Source organism: Cotesia typhae, unplaced genomic scaffold (genome assembly GCF_013202065.1).
Source record: "Cotesia typhae breed Kobodo isofemale line unplaced genomic scaffold, CoteBio_Ctyphae contig_33, whole genome shotgun sequence".
Lineage (NCBI taxonomy): Eukaryota > Metazoa > Arthropoda > Insecta > Hymenoptera > Braconidae > Cotesia > Cotesia typhae.
Genome location: NW_027423741.1, coordinates 2,462,063 through 2,476,120, shown reverse-complemented (window position 1 = coordinate 2,476,120; position 14,058 = coordinate 2,462,063). Strand labels below are relative to the sequence as shown.

At 28.2% G+C, this 14,058-nt stretch overlaps 5 protein-coding genes across 6 annotated transcripts; 3 read left to right on the top strand and 2 right to left on the bottom strand.

The window, feature by feature from the left end:
* Positions 1-84: 84 nt before the first annotated feature.
* Positions 85-2,071, top strand: LOC141526304 (uncharacterized). The gene is made up of 5 exons (XM_074241248.1): positions 85-182; positions 257-687; positions 785-1,043; positions 1,331-1,821; positions 1,891-2,071. Exons 2-5 carry the CDS (start codon positions 432-434, stop codon positions 2,031-2,033), a joined length of 1,149 nt encoding a protein of 382 aa, XP_074097349.1. The 5' UTR covers positions 85-182; positions 257-431; the 3' UTR covers positions 2,034-2,071.
* Positions 2,072-2,198: 127 nt separating this feature from the next.
* Positions 2,199-5,349, bottom strand: Gnptab (N-acetylglucosamine-1-phosphate transferase subunits alpha and beta). Its single transcript, XM_074241235.1, has 4 exons — positions 4,718-5,349; positions 4,214-4,638; positions 3,904-4,115; positions 2,199-3,831 (listed from the first exon to the last, which is right to left on the bottom strand). Exons 1-4 carry the CDS (start codon positions 4,868-4,870, stop codon positions 2,273-2,275), a joined length of 2,349 nt encoding a protein of 782 aa, XP_074097336.1. The 5' UTR covers positions 4,871-5,349; the 3' UTR covers positions 2,199-2,272.
* A 492-nt stretch (positions 5,350-5,841) lies between these two features.
* On the top strand, positions 5,842-8,767 carry Rngo (DNA damage inducible 1 homolog rngo). The gene is made up of 7 exons (XM_074241245.1): positions 5,842-6,217; positions 6,294-6,559; positions 6,675-6,890; positions 6,966-7,220; positions 7,713-8,018; positions 8,104-8,220; positions 8,312-8,767. The coding sequence occupies exons 2-7, from the start codon at positions 6,295-6,297 to the stop codon at positions 8,518-8,520; spliced, it is 1,368 nt and encodes a 455-aa protein (XP_074097346.1). The 5' UTR covers positions 5,842-6,217; position 6,294; the 3' UTR covers positions 8,521-8,767.
* Positions 8,768-9,011: 244 nt separating this feature from the next.
* Echs1 (Enoyl-CoA hydratase, short chain 1) lies at positions 9,012-11,030 on the top strand. The gene is made up of 7 exons (XM_074241250.1): positions 9,012-9,167; positions 9,303-9,420; positions 9,622-9,831; positions 9,912-10,036; positions 10,309-10,513; positions 10,586-10,773; positions 10,862-11,030. Exons 2-7 carry the CDS (start codon positions 9,324-9,326, stop codon positions 10,925-10,927), a joined length of 891 nt encoding a protein of 296 aa, XP_074097351.1. The 5' UTR covers positions 9,012-9,167; positions 9,303-9,323; the 3' UTR covers positions 10,928-11,030.
* LOC141526308 (uncharacterized) lies at positions 9,431-13,867 on the bottom strand. 2 transcript variants are annotated; one of them, XM_074241254.1, is made up of 4 exons: positions 13,237-13,867; positions 11,633-12,117; positions 11,392-11,553; positions 9,431-9,565 (listed from the first exon to the last, which is right to left on the bottom strand). In XM_074241254.1, exons 2-4 carry the CDS (start codon positions 12,060-12,062, stop codon positions 9,480-9,482), a joined length of 678 nt encoding a protein of 225 aa, XP_074097355.1. In that variant the 5' UTR covers positions 12,063-12,117; positions 13,237-13,867; the 3' UTR covers positions 9,431-9,479. The 2 variants fall into 2 exon arrangements, with proteins under 2 accessions (XP_074097355.1, XP_074097356.1); XM_074241255.1 differs by lacking the exon at positions 9,431-9,565 and having other exon boundaries at positions 10,862-11,553; positions 13,237-13,856.
* Positions 13,868-14,058: the final 191 nt, after the last annotated feature.

Here is a 14,058-nt window from a genome sequence, read left to right as displayed (position 1 = left end):
ATAACAATTTTAATAAAAAACATTACACATTTGGAAATTAAAAAAAATTGCAAGTAAAAATTCTTAAAAAAAATTTTTTTTGTAATTAATTTGTAAAAAAAAAATTGTCAGATGTCTGCTAAATTCATTTTTATTTAATTCATCCCAGACATTTTATTAAATTAAAAAAAAAAAAAAAAATGGTAAGAAGTGTTAAATAATAAAATTTAATTAAATATTTTATATGAAATTAAAAAATCAATCTATTATTTTTTAGGGTAATTGATTTCTAAAGTTAAAGTATGACATTATTATTACCATTATTGAATGGTCGTCAAGACAACAGCTAGTTATCAAAACAAAGAATAACATCAGTAAGAAAACTAGTCCAACTAAATTGTTTGTTTTTTTATATACTTTTTCAACAATTGATTTTTACCATTATTATTAAAATGATAAATGAGGAAAGAGGAACAAGTTCTATAAGCGTTCCTCCAAAATTACCGGTAATTTTGAAACAATTCTGCAAAGCAGCGATTAGAACACAGCCGTATGATCTCTTGAAATGGTCAACGGCGTATTTTAGTGCGTTAGCTGAAGGATCTGAACCACCGAGCAAAACTCGACTTGAATATCCTCTTGAGACAGCTGCTAATGGATCTTGTCTGACATTCGGTTTGCTAAAGGTGCTTTTACGACAACTTGGTGGTAATTATTAATACTGTCAATTTATAAAATATTATTTCTATTAAATGTATTAATTTAATTAAAAAAATTTTATTTTTTTTTTTTTTTTTTATCAAAGATTACAATAAAACGGTAGCAGTTGAAGTGATTTTGAAACGATGGACCGACTTGTGTTTAGACATTACAGATTTAAATTTGATAATGATTGTTGGTAAGTTTCGTCGAAAATGTCAAATAAAAAAATTTTTGGCAATTGCTGCTGGTCTATTAGGTTCCAGTCTTTTTGACACAATGCTAATTATTTGTGAGTTATTTACAATGGAACCCGATGGTGGATCATCAATGATTCCAGTAAATTTATTTATGGAGATCTACGAGTAAGAATTTTTTAAGTTAATATTGTTTAATAATGAAGTAAGCTCAAGTTAGAAATGTGCAGAAATGCAAAAAAAAATTTTTCTTCAAACTAAAAATTTTTTTGGACTTGGAAAAAAAAAAGTAGAATTTTTATTATACGCCCTTATGGCATCCGAGGTGAATCCCGGGAGCCATAAGGGTGTATAAAATTTTTTTATTGCATTTCTGCACATTTTATAACAATAATTTAATATTATTTTATAAAATTTCTATATTTTTTTTTTTAATAATTAAAAATAATTATCAGATATTTAGCTGGATTAAATTGCGGCGGTGAAGAAAGAGAACCCAATCAAGACCTTTCTGAGTTTGTAATTTTTGAATCATCAGAATGTCAAAGTACATCTGAATTAAAATCTGAAGAAGCAAATTCTACCCAAGATTCAACAAAAAATCCATCAGTTGAAGGTTCAGAAGCTACTGAAGAACAACTAGCCTTTGACAAACAATTTTCCAATAATTATAATCAACTTTCACGCGACAGTGAAGAAATAATTGATGGACTTGAAAAAGATAATAAAACACAAAGTGAAGAGAAAAAAATTTTAAGCGCTAATGTAGATAATTCGAATGTTGATGGGCATCAAAATGTTAAGTCTGTTAAAATGACCAAAGACTCGGACAATAGATCACTGGCCAGCGATGATAGCATAGGCTTAGAAAGAACTAAATCAGCTAGAGTTAAAAATAATTGTAAAATAAACTCCAATTGGATTTCGCACTATCCAATGATTCCAGGTACGTATTTTGTCATTCATTTTCATAAAAAAAAAAAATTGAATTGTTTTTTTGGATTGTTTCTTTTAGGAATTGGTCCAAAGTTATCGTCCAGTGAAGTAACCAAAGTCGGTAAATGGATGACTGAATGCTCATCAGTCCAAGGTGGAATGGTTGGACCAAGAAATTTGCGCCATTTCCAGTGTCCTCCATTAGATCATCAAAAAATATAATTAAATCACTGTTTTAATTAAAAACTAACAATTCCATAAATTATTCACGATTTATTGTATAGTTTATAATAGAATTATTAATTAATATAACAATAAATTAATGGTAATAAAAATGAGTTAATTTGATAATTAAAAAAATGATAAGTCAGATAAAAAAATATAAAATAGTTGACTAGAATGATTAATAAAATAACACAAGTGTTATAATACACTTAATAAAATCACAGATATTTAATAAATTACACAAGAAAAGCCGGAAGAGATCTGTTGCGTAAAAATCTTCGAATTTGATTGTAAAATAAATGATAAATAGTAATAAACATCAGTAATGATATAAGTAAAAGTAAAATATTCCTAGCTCTCGCTCGACTAGCTCGCCACTCGTATAATTCGTTTCGGTGAGAAAATCTATTTCTATACTGAGCAGGTAATTCAAAATTGCTCTTAAGTGGATACAGGGAACGGTAAAAATCATTAAGTAAAGCTCGGATAATATCGTTCTCCGATTTTCGCGACGGATCCATATCATCATTTAGACAAATAAATTTTTTTGGCTCTCGTCGTATTTCATCAAGTAATTGTACTGTTTGAGACACGTTACTCGTTAACATTTCAAATATTTCATTTCTTCCGGCTTTTAAAATTTCATGTTGATAACGATTTTTTTCACCAAACTGTGATTTAATTTTATTGGCTATCGCGTCACATTTTATTATTAATTCTTTAGTCACAGTAGGCAGAATAGAATCAAGATAACGTTCACCGGATGGTGGTTCTACATTTTTACTATTAATTAATTTAATACGACGCGAGCAATTAGTAATTGCATTCTCAAAATCTACCACAAGACTATAATCCAACGGAAGTGGATTTATTCGTGATAAAAGAGTTCTTATTTCACGATCAGACCATGTACCCGATTTATCAGTATCAAATCTATCAAATATTTCACCAGCTGTTGACTGTTGTTTTTCACTGATAAGATAATAAAAATATGAAAATGCAAATTGCATATCTTGAGAATTTCTGACGCGATGAGACGAAGTTTTGTCGAATTCAAATTTAAATTTATCATGCATGTCTTCTATTATTTTTTTGTCTAATAAATGTGGCATGTGAGCTGGTACGCGACGTCGCTGAAACCCATAGGCTGCGTTATAAATTCTATTAACATATAATAATGACTCTGCATAAGTATCCAGTCGTCGTATTTTACGTTTTAAGTGACTTGGATATTTATTATTATTGTCATTGTCATTATTGTTTTTATTATTAATATTGTCTGATTTTTCAGGATCACTTATATGTACAAGATTTATAATATCATCATTTCGATTTTGCTGCTTACGGCGACTCATCGGATGAGCAAACTCGTACTTAAATCCTATTATGTCAGTGGACGTAGATAATTTTTTTCTTTTTTTATCTCCATTTTGGTCGGCAGTTCTGTTTATTCTAAAATTATTTTTCGAAAGTATTAATTCATTATCTTGAGTATTATTTATATGATTATGTTTATCCTTCAGTAATTTAATTATGTCATCCAGTGAATTTTCATTAACGTTCAAAGAATTGGACGTTGAAACTGAATTCAGAGAAGGTAATGACGACGGAAAAGTCGTGGCAGAAGAACGAGTTGTAAATGAAGAATTTATATTTTGATTTTTTTGCTTGAATAAATCAAAAAATTTTGCTGTTTCTTTTTTTTGATTCATTTGAAGAAGCTTATACGGATAGTCACCATCTTCTTCCATCACTTCACTGTCCGTTGGTATGGGCGTTGTATTACAATCTCCACCTTTTGATACAATTAAAAAAATAATTAAAATACAATTATATAAAAATAAATAATTAAATTGAATTATTTTACCATCAAATTCACAAACTGTTGTATTACAAGCAGGATCACAAGAGCCATCTCCAACCCAAGCCCAAGGACAAATATCGGAGCAATCTGGTATCCACCAAGCCAAATAAACTTTTTGCCCGCCAGTTTGAGTGATAAAATCTTCAGGCCAGACTTCCGTACCCAGGAAAACATCGTCGTTAAAATATAAAAATTTATCAGATATCCCTGGTATTCTACAACACAAAATAACATTGTATATTTATATTTATATCAAATAAAGTAAACCATAAAAACCCATTTTAACTGTATAAAAAATAAATTTATTTATTACCTATGGATATGACTTTCAATAGCTGGACTTGAAAAAGTCGGTAGATGATTTTTATTAGGAAAAATATCGTGATGACTAATAAGTGTCATCCTCTCATTATCCATATCCAGCCAATTGGGTATTTGGCCATTAGTAATAATATAAACATGTCTAACCCATGGCGCATACATTTCTAGCGATCGCAACGAGTACCTCAACTCATCTTTATCATTGAATCTCGACACAGCTGCGTTAATGTCATTAGGAACTGGAATATATTTATGTAAATCTTGAATAAACGCTGGATCGCTACCATTCACCCACGTATAAACTACATCAATAGGCACATGCTGGCACAGTTTATTTTGAAACGAAGTGCCGATGATATTGTCATTGAACGAGTGGAATACAGCTTGATACTTTTCCTTACTCCACGCAAGCCATACCTGAAAGAATCATCATCACATTATGATGACAAATCATGACAAATTAGAAAAAAAAAGGTAAATAGTAATTAAATCTAACCTCTCCAAAGTGTACAGTACCAACAAATATACATGTAAATGCAATAAGAATAATAAGTAATGACGATTTATGTGAAAGAAGATCGTAACAACGTCTTTGTATTAGCTTCCATGTACTCATTATACCGATTATTAATTTTGCTGCGATTTGCATCGCAAATAATTATTCTTGTTAATATAAAACTCCATTTGACAAGTATCTTTCAGCGGTGTGAAATAACAGTTATGTAAACATCAGTAATTTTCGGAGAGCAGAATTTATATAAATTATCATTTCTGGTCTTGTTTGTATTTTATTAAGATTTTTAATTCAAGATTTAAATGTTTTTAAGTGGATTTACAAGTAAACTGATATTCTTACATTCTTCAAACACAACACATATATAGTATGTACTGTAAAATAATTAAATACAAAAGTGACATTGTTTAGTGGCGCGTCAATCGCCTGTCAATGCTAAACAGAGAGAGAAACTATCTCTCCGTCTACGCTCCTCCATTTTTGTTTTCCTCTCTATTTCATGATGGCATATGATGAAATTTAATTCAGGAGATATTTGATTGTTTTTAGAATTTTAGTTAACAAATGCATTATGGAAAAAAAAATTGACATCTAGAAATTTTAAAAATTAAAAAATGCAATTTTTTTTAAATTATTTTTTATAATTAATTTAATTGTAAAAAAATTTTTAAAATTGACAGCTGACCGCTAACTTCAGTATGATCAAGTGACAAGGAAAGAAGTACTAAAAAAATCAGATGTTTGACATTAATTAAATTTTTGGAATAAATTATATATTACAAGAAAAAAATTTTTTTAAAAATTGCCACATAGAAATTAAAAAAATTAAAAAATGCAATTTTTTAAAAATAGTTTTCTGGAATAAATTTTTTTTGTTAAATAAAATTAAAAAATTATGAAGTGACAGCTAACTTAAATGTCATAAAAAATCAGACTTCTGTTGTATACTTTTACCTCATAAATAACGATGACAGCGTTATATACAGTAAGTACGTTTTGTATTAACATACATACTCATAATAATGATGATAATAATAATTTTGTTTCTTTTCTCCTTTTCTTTCTAGCGGTAGTGATGTATCTCGTAATATAGGCTTACAGGTACAGTCTCTGTCGTATTGCTGCGTGTCTATATTTTTTGCTGAGCTGGTTTTTTTGAGGTTATTGTTTATATGTTTAAAAGAAACGATTCAGCTAAAGAAAAGTCCATTATCATTCTGTTCAAGTTATTATTACTCCGTGATTTAGCGGCAGCTCTTTTTTCAATTTTATTTTCGGCAAGCAGTAGGTCTAGAATTTTTACTCCAATTAGTAAATTTATAAACAAACTTGTATACAATCTAATAATAACAACAACAATAATATTAATATTAATTTGAACAACGAACTACGATAAATTTGAACTTTTGGCCTTTGTGATTATTATTATATATAAGTGGACAATATAAACTGGTTTTATTGCAATATTTACAAAGCTATCAAGTAAGTTAAATAAATTTTTAATAATTTTTGGATATAAATGATAAGTAATAATAAATAATAATAATTATAATTTTAGGATGAAAGTAACAGTAATGACCCTCGGTGACGAAATATTTGTCCTGGATGTAAGTGAGGATTTAGAGCTAGAAAATTTCAAAGCGTTTTGCGAGGTCGAGTGTGGGGTTCCGGCTCTCGAAATTGTTATTGTATTTAATGGACGGCCTCTTATGGACGATAAAAAGTCTTTAAAAGAACATGGAATCACAGATGGTGATGCTGTAATATTGCAACACATGCATCAGAGTGGAGTTGAATTAAATCAACCTCCATGTAATAATGGAGGTAAAAAAAAAATTTTCTTTTAAATTCATGTGATGTAAAAATAAAAGTTCTTTATTTACAAAAAATAATTCACATTAATTTTACAATTTTCATAAACATAAATATTATTTTTCAGCCGTGCCATTTCTGGACTTTAGCTCAATTCGAGTTCCTGGAGCACCATTGAGTAGTAGCCCAAATTCATCGGGCAATTCTTCTCGAGTACAAAATCCAAGAAATGAAAATGATCCTGCCATGATAAGGGACATGTTTTTAGCAAATCCTGATCAATTGGCTTTGTTGAAACAAAATAATGCTAGATTAGCCAATGCTTTGCTCTCAGGGAATCTTGGTAAATTTTTTATTTAAAAAAATATTTTTTCTATCATCTTCAATTGTTATTATTGATTTAAAAATTTAATTTTAGACAAATTTTCAACGATACTAAAAGAACAAATAAAAATTCGCGAAGAACGTCAAGCACAACGATTGAGAATGATGAACGCAGATCCATTTGATACTGAATCTCAAAGATTAATTGCTGAAGAAATAAAACAAAAAAATATCGAAGCTAATATGGAAGCAGCTATGGAGTATAATCCTGAAACGTTTGGAACAGTTGTTATGCTTTATATCAACTGTAAAGTTAATGGATTTCCAGTCAAAGCATTTATTGACTCAGGTACTACTTTATTTATTTTTTTAATATTTACCCACTGAGAAAAATAATTTTTCGTTGCTGCTATGTCAAGAACATGTTTATTCGCTACAAATTGTTTTTCTCAGCGCAACTATTTTTAAATTTAAAACGCGTTTAATACTCGTTTCTTGAAACAGATACTTGACAACAGAGAAAAAAATTCGGATATTCTAATTTTATACATTCAGTGTATATAAAATGTATATTTTGTAATAACCATTCAGATGATTTTAAATGTATGAATATTTAAAGTTTAAAAAACAATTTTTAAACAAAAAATATTTTTTTTTATTGAATTTTTATTGAAAGGGCATATAAATTGTTTTTTTTTGCATTTCTGTACGTTTCATACAAAAATACGTCGGTAGCCAAAAAAAAAAAAATTTTTGCCACAAAATTTTGCTTATTCTCTTAATAATATAAATTATTTAGAAATAAATTACTGAAGCTGATAATATGTATTTTAAAAATTAGGTGCTCAAACTACAATAATGTCAGCAGCATGTGCTGAAAGATGTCATATTATGAGACTGGTTGACATAAGGTGGGCTGGAGTTGCCAAAGGTGTAGGTGTTCAACGTATTATTGGACGTATCCACATGATGCAAATACAAATAGCCAACGATCACTTGACAACGTCCTTCAATGTTCTTGAGGAACAACCAATGGACATGCTTCTTGGTTTAGATATGCTCAAACGACATCAGTGTTGTATAGATCTTAAGAAAAATATTTTAAAAATTGGCACGACTGGAACAGAGACACAATTTTTAGCCGAAGGTTTGTATAAATATAACTTACTACTATTATTATTCTATTATAAATTATAAAGATGACCAAGTAATTAATTTTTTATTTTTAACAGGTGATTTACCGGAATGTGCAAGATTAAGTGGTAATAATGATGCAATGGATGACCAGGAATATCAAAAAGTATTAGAGGACAGTGCTAGAGAAGCTAAAAAATTAAGACAGCAGCAAGGTAAATTTTTTTTTAGACTTTAGTATTGAATATATTTAATTATATAATGTATAAAGAATTTTATTTTATTTTGTAATAATTTTACTTTTAGAAAGCAGCACGAATAACCCGTCAGCTAGCACATCGAAATCAGATAATTTAGAAACAGTTACAGTCAGTGATCCGTTTACAGAAGCTAATGTCAAAGCTATTGTAACTCTTGGATTTCCTCGAGCTCAAGTTATCGCCGAGCTCCGTAGATTCAATGGTGATGAGATGCAAGCCACTGCAGCACTCTACGCAAAATCGTTAAAATTTTAAACCCAATAATTTAAAGATTTTATTAAAAGAAAATTTTCATTTAATTAATTATTTCGTTTATTTAAATTAAGTTCCATTATTAAAATGGAAGGGTATATTTGATGATAAATACATTTTCTTTACTTTGAAATTTTTAAACATTTGAATGCGCAATCGCTGAAATAAATATACTCGACTGATATCACGTGTTCGATGTGATAGTAACAATAATAAAATATTAATAATAATAATATTAATATATCAGATACTAATTATTAAAAAAAGATTGATTTCTTTCTTTTCCATCTCAAATAACTTAGAGGTATATTTGTTAAGCAACTAAAATATATATAAATATATGTATACTTATTATTCAGTAAAAAAAAAAAAAATAAATAAAAATGTACATGTACTTATGTATGATTTACTATTAACGTTGAAGAGTTTTCAGTCTTGATATGAATACAATTTTTTTTATAGAAATAAAAGTATATTCATTTCACACTATAGTGTATACATATATGTACATATATGAGTCTGTAAGTATTTTTCTATGTAATATATGATGTAAATCTAGCTTATATATAACCAATGTAATGTTATATTTTTATATTATCAACATTTTATATGAATTCAACCGTAAATGGTATGCGATAGTGTAAAATTGAGTAAGTATTATATGATGATAACTCCTTATCATAGTAGTCAGATATGTTGGCTGCTTTTGCCAGTAGAGCAATTTATTATAATTATTATTATACATAAATATTAATTCACATATCGAATTTTTGTTTCACAACCAGCAACAGGTTCGACACATCATCATGGCTATAAGAATTATTTCCCGTAATTTCATCAATCGTCTACCACAAATACCAAAAAATACTCAAAATTTTTCAACTTCTACCAAACTTTATTCTAGTGAGTAAAAATAATTACTATTTTATTAATTTATAAATAATTAATTCACAAATATACTGTTACATAATAATACTTGCCGGATTGAAGATTGAAAATAAATTAATTATCCAGAGTTCAATAACTTCTACTGCAGTCAATACCTTGTCTGTAACATATAACATATAACATATAACTAATACAATTATTATAAATATTTTTCAGCATCAGTTTTAAACAAATATGAGTTCATCAAAGCAGAGAAAGCCGGTGAGAAACAGAATGTTGGCCTGGTGACCCTCAACAGGCCCAAAGCTCTCAATGCTCTTTGTCAGCAATTAATAACAGAATTGAATGACGCCATGGAAAAGTTTGACTTAGATGAATCAATAGGAGCTCTTGTTTTAACTGGAAGTGAAAAAGCATTTGCAGCTGGTAAAAAAATAATTTCTTTACAAAAAAATATTATTCCCTATTTATTAATTTATGATTAATAAATAAATATAATTATTTAGGCGCGGATATTAAAGAGATGGCAAGTAATACATTCGCTGGAAATTTGAAAGGATCATTTTTACAAAATTGGAGCGATATTTCTAAAATCAGAAAGCCGATTATTGCTGCTGTTAATGGTTACGCTGTATGTAGTTAATTTTTGGTGATAAGGTAAAAGAGCCAGTTATTGACACTTGCAATTTTACTCTAATTAAAAAAATTAATTATTTTTAAATTTATAATTAAAAAATTATATTTATTAATTTTTAGAGTTTTTTTTTTTTTTTTTTTTTTTTTTTTTTTTTTTTTTTGATAAAAATAAAATTCCAAGTGTCAATAATTGGATCTTTTGCCTTAGTTAAATAAATATAGTAATGATTAGATAGTTTAATAATTAATAATGTTACAATAAAATAGTTAGGAGGTGGCTGTGAAATTGCAATGATGTGTGATATTATTTATGCTGGTGATAAAGCTAAATTTGGTCAGCCAGAGATAATCATCGGTACAATCCCGGGATCTGGTGGAACTCAGAGACTTACAAAAGCAATTGGAAAAAGTAAAGCTATGGAAATGGTTCTGACTGGCAATCAGATAACTGCCCAAGAAGCTGAGAAATTTGGTAGGTGATATATAAATACAACATGTATTTATAAAATACATGAAAAAAACTCTATTAATTTATATTTCTCAGGATTGGTCAGCAAAATATTCCCAGCAGATCAATTGATCAACGAAGCAGTTAAGCTAGGTGAAAAAATAGCAGCTAATTCACAACTGTCAGTGGCTTTAGCTAAAGAAGCTGTTAATAAAGCATTCGAATTGTCACTCCAAGAAGGGCTGAACTTTGAAAGAAGAATGTTCCAAGCGACTTTTGCTTTGGTAATATTTTATTAAAAATTTTTAATTTTACATAATAGTCTTAAATACTCGAGAATAATTTTTATATGTTATATAATTCATTTTTTAGGATGATCAAAAAGAGGGAATGTCAGCATTTATAGAGAAACGCCCGCCGAAATTTAAAAATAATTAAGATTTTATAAATATACTACAAAAGTAAACATTTTTTATACGATTGTTGAGTAACAGTGAAATTTTTTAACTTTTTAAAAAAATATAAGTTTAAATCGAGTAAATTTTTTTTTTTCATCTTCATCAAACCTTCATAGTTATGGGAAGAATCAATAAATTTTTTTTAAACTTATTTAAAATTTTCAAATATATTTAAATTATATTAAGTATGCGTATCATAGACAAAAGTTTCGTTCGTATCAGTAAAATCACAAGAATATAATTAAAAACTCGTAATTATCAATTTAAAAAAATAAAAATATATGATAACAGTCGCGATAGTCATAGTATTCATGATAAAATATAAATACAGCTGTTTAAATTAATATTATTTAAATTTAAAATAATATTTTTAGTAAAACAAATCAAATTATGATATTCATCGCTTGTCAAGATTTTTAATTGTGAAACGTCTCCAAAATTTACCATTTTCTTTTGGAGTGAGCGAAGTTTCTAATGAATCGTAAGAGTTAGGTGAATCTTCGTCTGTATCAAAATGATGTGTGATTACGATTGAAGGCATTCTTTCTAGAGATCCACTACGAGACGAGTCGTAGCCATAGCCATTTGTTAGACGTTTATTAAATCCTAGAGTAAATAATTTTAATTAATATTTTTTTTTTTTTTACAGAAAAAATAAAAAATTAGTATATTATATAAAAAATACCTTCTCCATCGGCACGAAGCATTTCCAGGAATGTGCTTTCAGTGTGTCCTATCGCGCATCGATGTTTTTGTGAAGGAAAACCGAAGCTTAAGCTTCGATAATTAATTTCAGCTTTGAGATTCTCTAGAGGGATGTCATCATCCACTCTAAATTCGTTGGGGTCTTCTACAAACGCTTGTTGCAAGTCTCTCATTATCTTCTTACGGATAGTCTTCTTCATCGACAGGTGCTGCTCTAAGTGCTTTACGTCTCTCTCGGTTAGAATTTTGCTGTAATCGCGGTTCCGCGTCTGAATCATCTGATTGTTGCTTAATGACGTCTCTTCCAATTTCCCAAGTTTTTCCAATTGCACCTGGTTGTTGTTGCTGTCGAAACCAAAGATGTCCCTCAGATGAGGGATTTTTCGATCCGATATTGATTGCCTCGCCATTTTTACCTGACGAATGATTGATTGACACTTCCAGTTTTGCGAATTTTATCAATATCTGTAAATTAAATAATCTCTATGTGACTGCCGTGAATTTTAAACTAAAAAAAAATTAAAATTTTGCTTTATTAAAAATAATGAATTTTGTAAAATTGCACTGTAATTTTTTAATTATTGATATTTTTGAAGATTTAAGCTCATTCTGATATTACACTCATCAAGGGCTTTCATTTGAGTACCCACATGCATTTTTATATATTTTTAATATATTCAAATATATAAATATATAAAATATAAAATAGATATTCTTCTTAGTAAAACTACTAAGCTTTCAATATATTGTTTACGAAGAATATAAATGCCGTTGATTATTTCCGTAATCATTTAATTAATTAGTGACAGTTCACTGAGTCTATTGTTAAGGATATGCAGTGAACGGCAATCATAGCGGTCAATGGATTTTAAAGAAGTTTTACTAAACGGTCGATAATGCATGACCTTCATTGTAGAGTTGTGATAATAATGACAGGAATGTGCGTGTCTTTTAAGAAGAACACCGATTTACTCGACTCATCAGCAAGGTGATGGCCAGTCAAGTGTAGGTCAGATGTACTAGCAAGAAGAAATAATTATTATATCATAATATCGCTTGTATAGGTCACGCGGATAATTTTTTCGCGGAACAGGAGTTTCAAATTATTTAATTTTAATTTATTTATTAAACGTAAGCCAATCGGGATTATACATAAGAGTTAACAAAAAATAAAATTTAGTAATTTCAAAAATGGAATTAATAAATCAATTAACAGAAAATATACATTTAAATCAAGTAAATAATTTTGAAGAATTTAATCTTCTTGGTTTGAGTTTAAAAATTCTTAAACTAGGAAATTTCTTAGTTTAAGTACATTTTATTTGATTTAAGAATTTTTTGTCTTAATTCAAGAAAATGAGCCTCTTTAAAATTATTTTCTTAGTTCAAGAATTTTACTCTGGATTTAAATTAATTTTTTTTTTTTTTTTTTTTCAATGCATGATTGTAATAAAAAATATGAAATATTTTTAAGAAGATATCGATAATTTGATTATAAATAAATTTTTGTAAAAAAAATAATCAATACTTGCAATGTTATATTAAAAAAAAATTATATTAAATTACAATAAGAAGAAAACTTACTGCAAAAATTATATGAACCGAAGTTGATGAGTTTCCACTTTTGACAGAGTTATTGCGCTGATATAGATGAGTTTACAATTGGAACTTTGTAAATTAATTGATATATTCTTCTATCAACAGAACTTAATCCCAAATACAGATGAAGAATACAAAAACTTGGAGATATTGCACGATAACTGACAATAAAATAAATGAAATAAACAGCAGAGATTAAATATCTTGATGATAATTGTAAGCAATTAACATTAAGCAAAATGAGCTTAATAATTTGTGAAGTAATAGTAATCGCGGTGATAATGCTTGCAGTAAGACTGCTTGGCAGGTAATGATGAAAATCCCGGAGAGTATCCGGTTATAAATGATGGAAAGTATATGAGCAGACTCCGTGCTAATTACTCTTCCTAACACGTGTAACTTCCTTGTATGCTTATGACAAAGTTTACTCTTAGTTTTTTTGATTTCATGCGCTATTGCATTTATGCGTTATAAAAATAGTTTAAGCCAAGCGGATAAAACTTGTCAAAGAGGGTAAAATGATATTGTTCATTGGATAATGATGATGAAGAGGAAATTAGGTATAGAAAACGTCATCGAATTAAATACACTTTATGACGCAGTGATATTAATGACGTAAAATAAAAATCCGATAGCAGTTTATGACGTTGGAAATTATAACAAGTTAAAGGATTTTAAAGTTTTTTTTCTCATTTGATTATAGAATCCACAATTTATTACAAGTTTAGTTTAGCTTGCACAAAAAAAAACACTTTTTACTCCAAGAAAATTTTTAAGGAAGACAAAAGTTATTTTTTAAGCAAGAAG

Coding starts and splice junctions, on each gene's coding strand:
- LOC141526304 (XM_074241248.1), top strand. CDS start 432: ATGATAAATGAGGAAAGAGGAACAAGTTCTATAAGCGTTCCTCCAAAA. Junction 688..784: donor GCTTTTACGACAACTTGGTG/GTAATTATTAAT, acceptor TTTTTATCAAAG/ATTACAATAAAACGGTAGCA. Junction 1,822..1,890: donor GCACTATCCAATGATTCCAG/GTACGTATTTTG, acceptor TGTTTCTTTTAG/GAATTGGTCCAAAGTTATCG.
- Gnptab (XM_074241235.1), bottom strand. CDS start 4,870: ATGCAAATCGCAGCAAAATTAATAATCGGTATAATGAGTACATGGAAG. Junction 4,639..4,717: donor GTACTGTACACTTTGGAGAG/GTTAGATTTAAT, acceptor TGATTCTTTCAG/GTATGGCTTGCGTGGAGTAA. Junction 3,832..3,903: donor AACAGTTTGTGAATTTGATG/GTAAAATAATTC, acceptor TTGTATCAAAAG/GTGGAGATTGTAATACAACG.
- Rngo (XM_074241245.1), top strand. CDS start 6,295: ATGAAAGTAACAGTAATGACCCTCGGTGACGAAATATTTGTCCTGGAT. Junction 6,560..6,674: donor ACCTCCATGTAATAATGGAG/GTAAAAAAAAAA, acceptor ATTATTTTTCAG/CCGTGCCATTTCTGGACTTT. Junction 7,221..7,712: donor CAAAGCATTTATTGACTCAG/GTACTACTTTAT, acceptor TTTAAAAATTAG/GTGCTCAAACTACAATAATG.
- Echs1 (XM_074241250.1), top strand. CDS start 9,324: ATGGCTATAAGAATTATTTCCCGTAATTTCATCAATCGTCTACCACAA. Junction 10,514..10,585: donor CCAAGAAGCTGAGAAATTTG/GTAGGTGATATA, acceptor TATATTTCTCAG/GATTGGTCAGCAAAATATTC. Junction 10,774..10,861: donor TCCAAGCGACTTTTGCTTTG/GTAATATTTTAT, acceptor TTCATTTTTTAG/GATGATCAAAAAGAGGGAAT.
- LOC141526308 (XM_074241254.1), bottom strand. CDS start 12,062: ATGGCGAGGCAATCAATATCGGATCGAAAAATCCCTCATCTGAGGGAC. Junction 11,554..11,632: donor GCTTCGTGCCGATGGAGAAG/GTATTTTTTATA, acceptor TATTTACTCTAG/GATTTAATAAACGTCTAACA. Junction 9,566..11,391: donor GCTCACTCCAAAAGAAAATG/GTAAATTTTGGA, acceptor TATATGTTACAG/ACAAGGTATTGACTGCAGTA.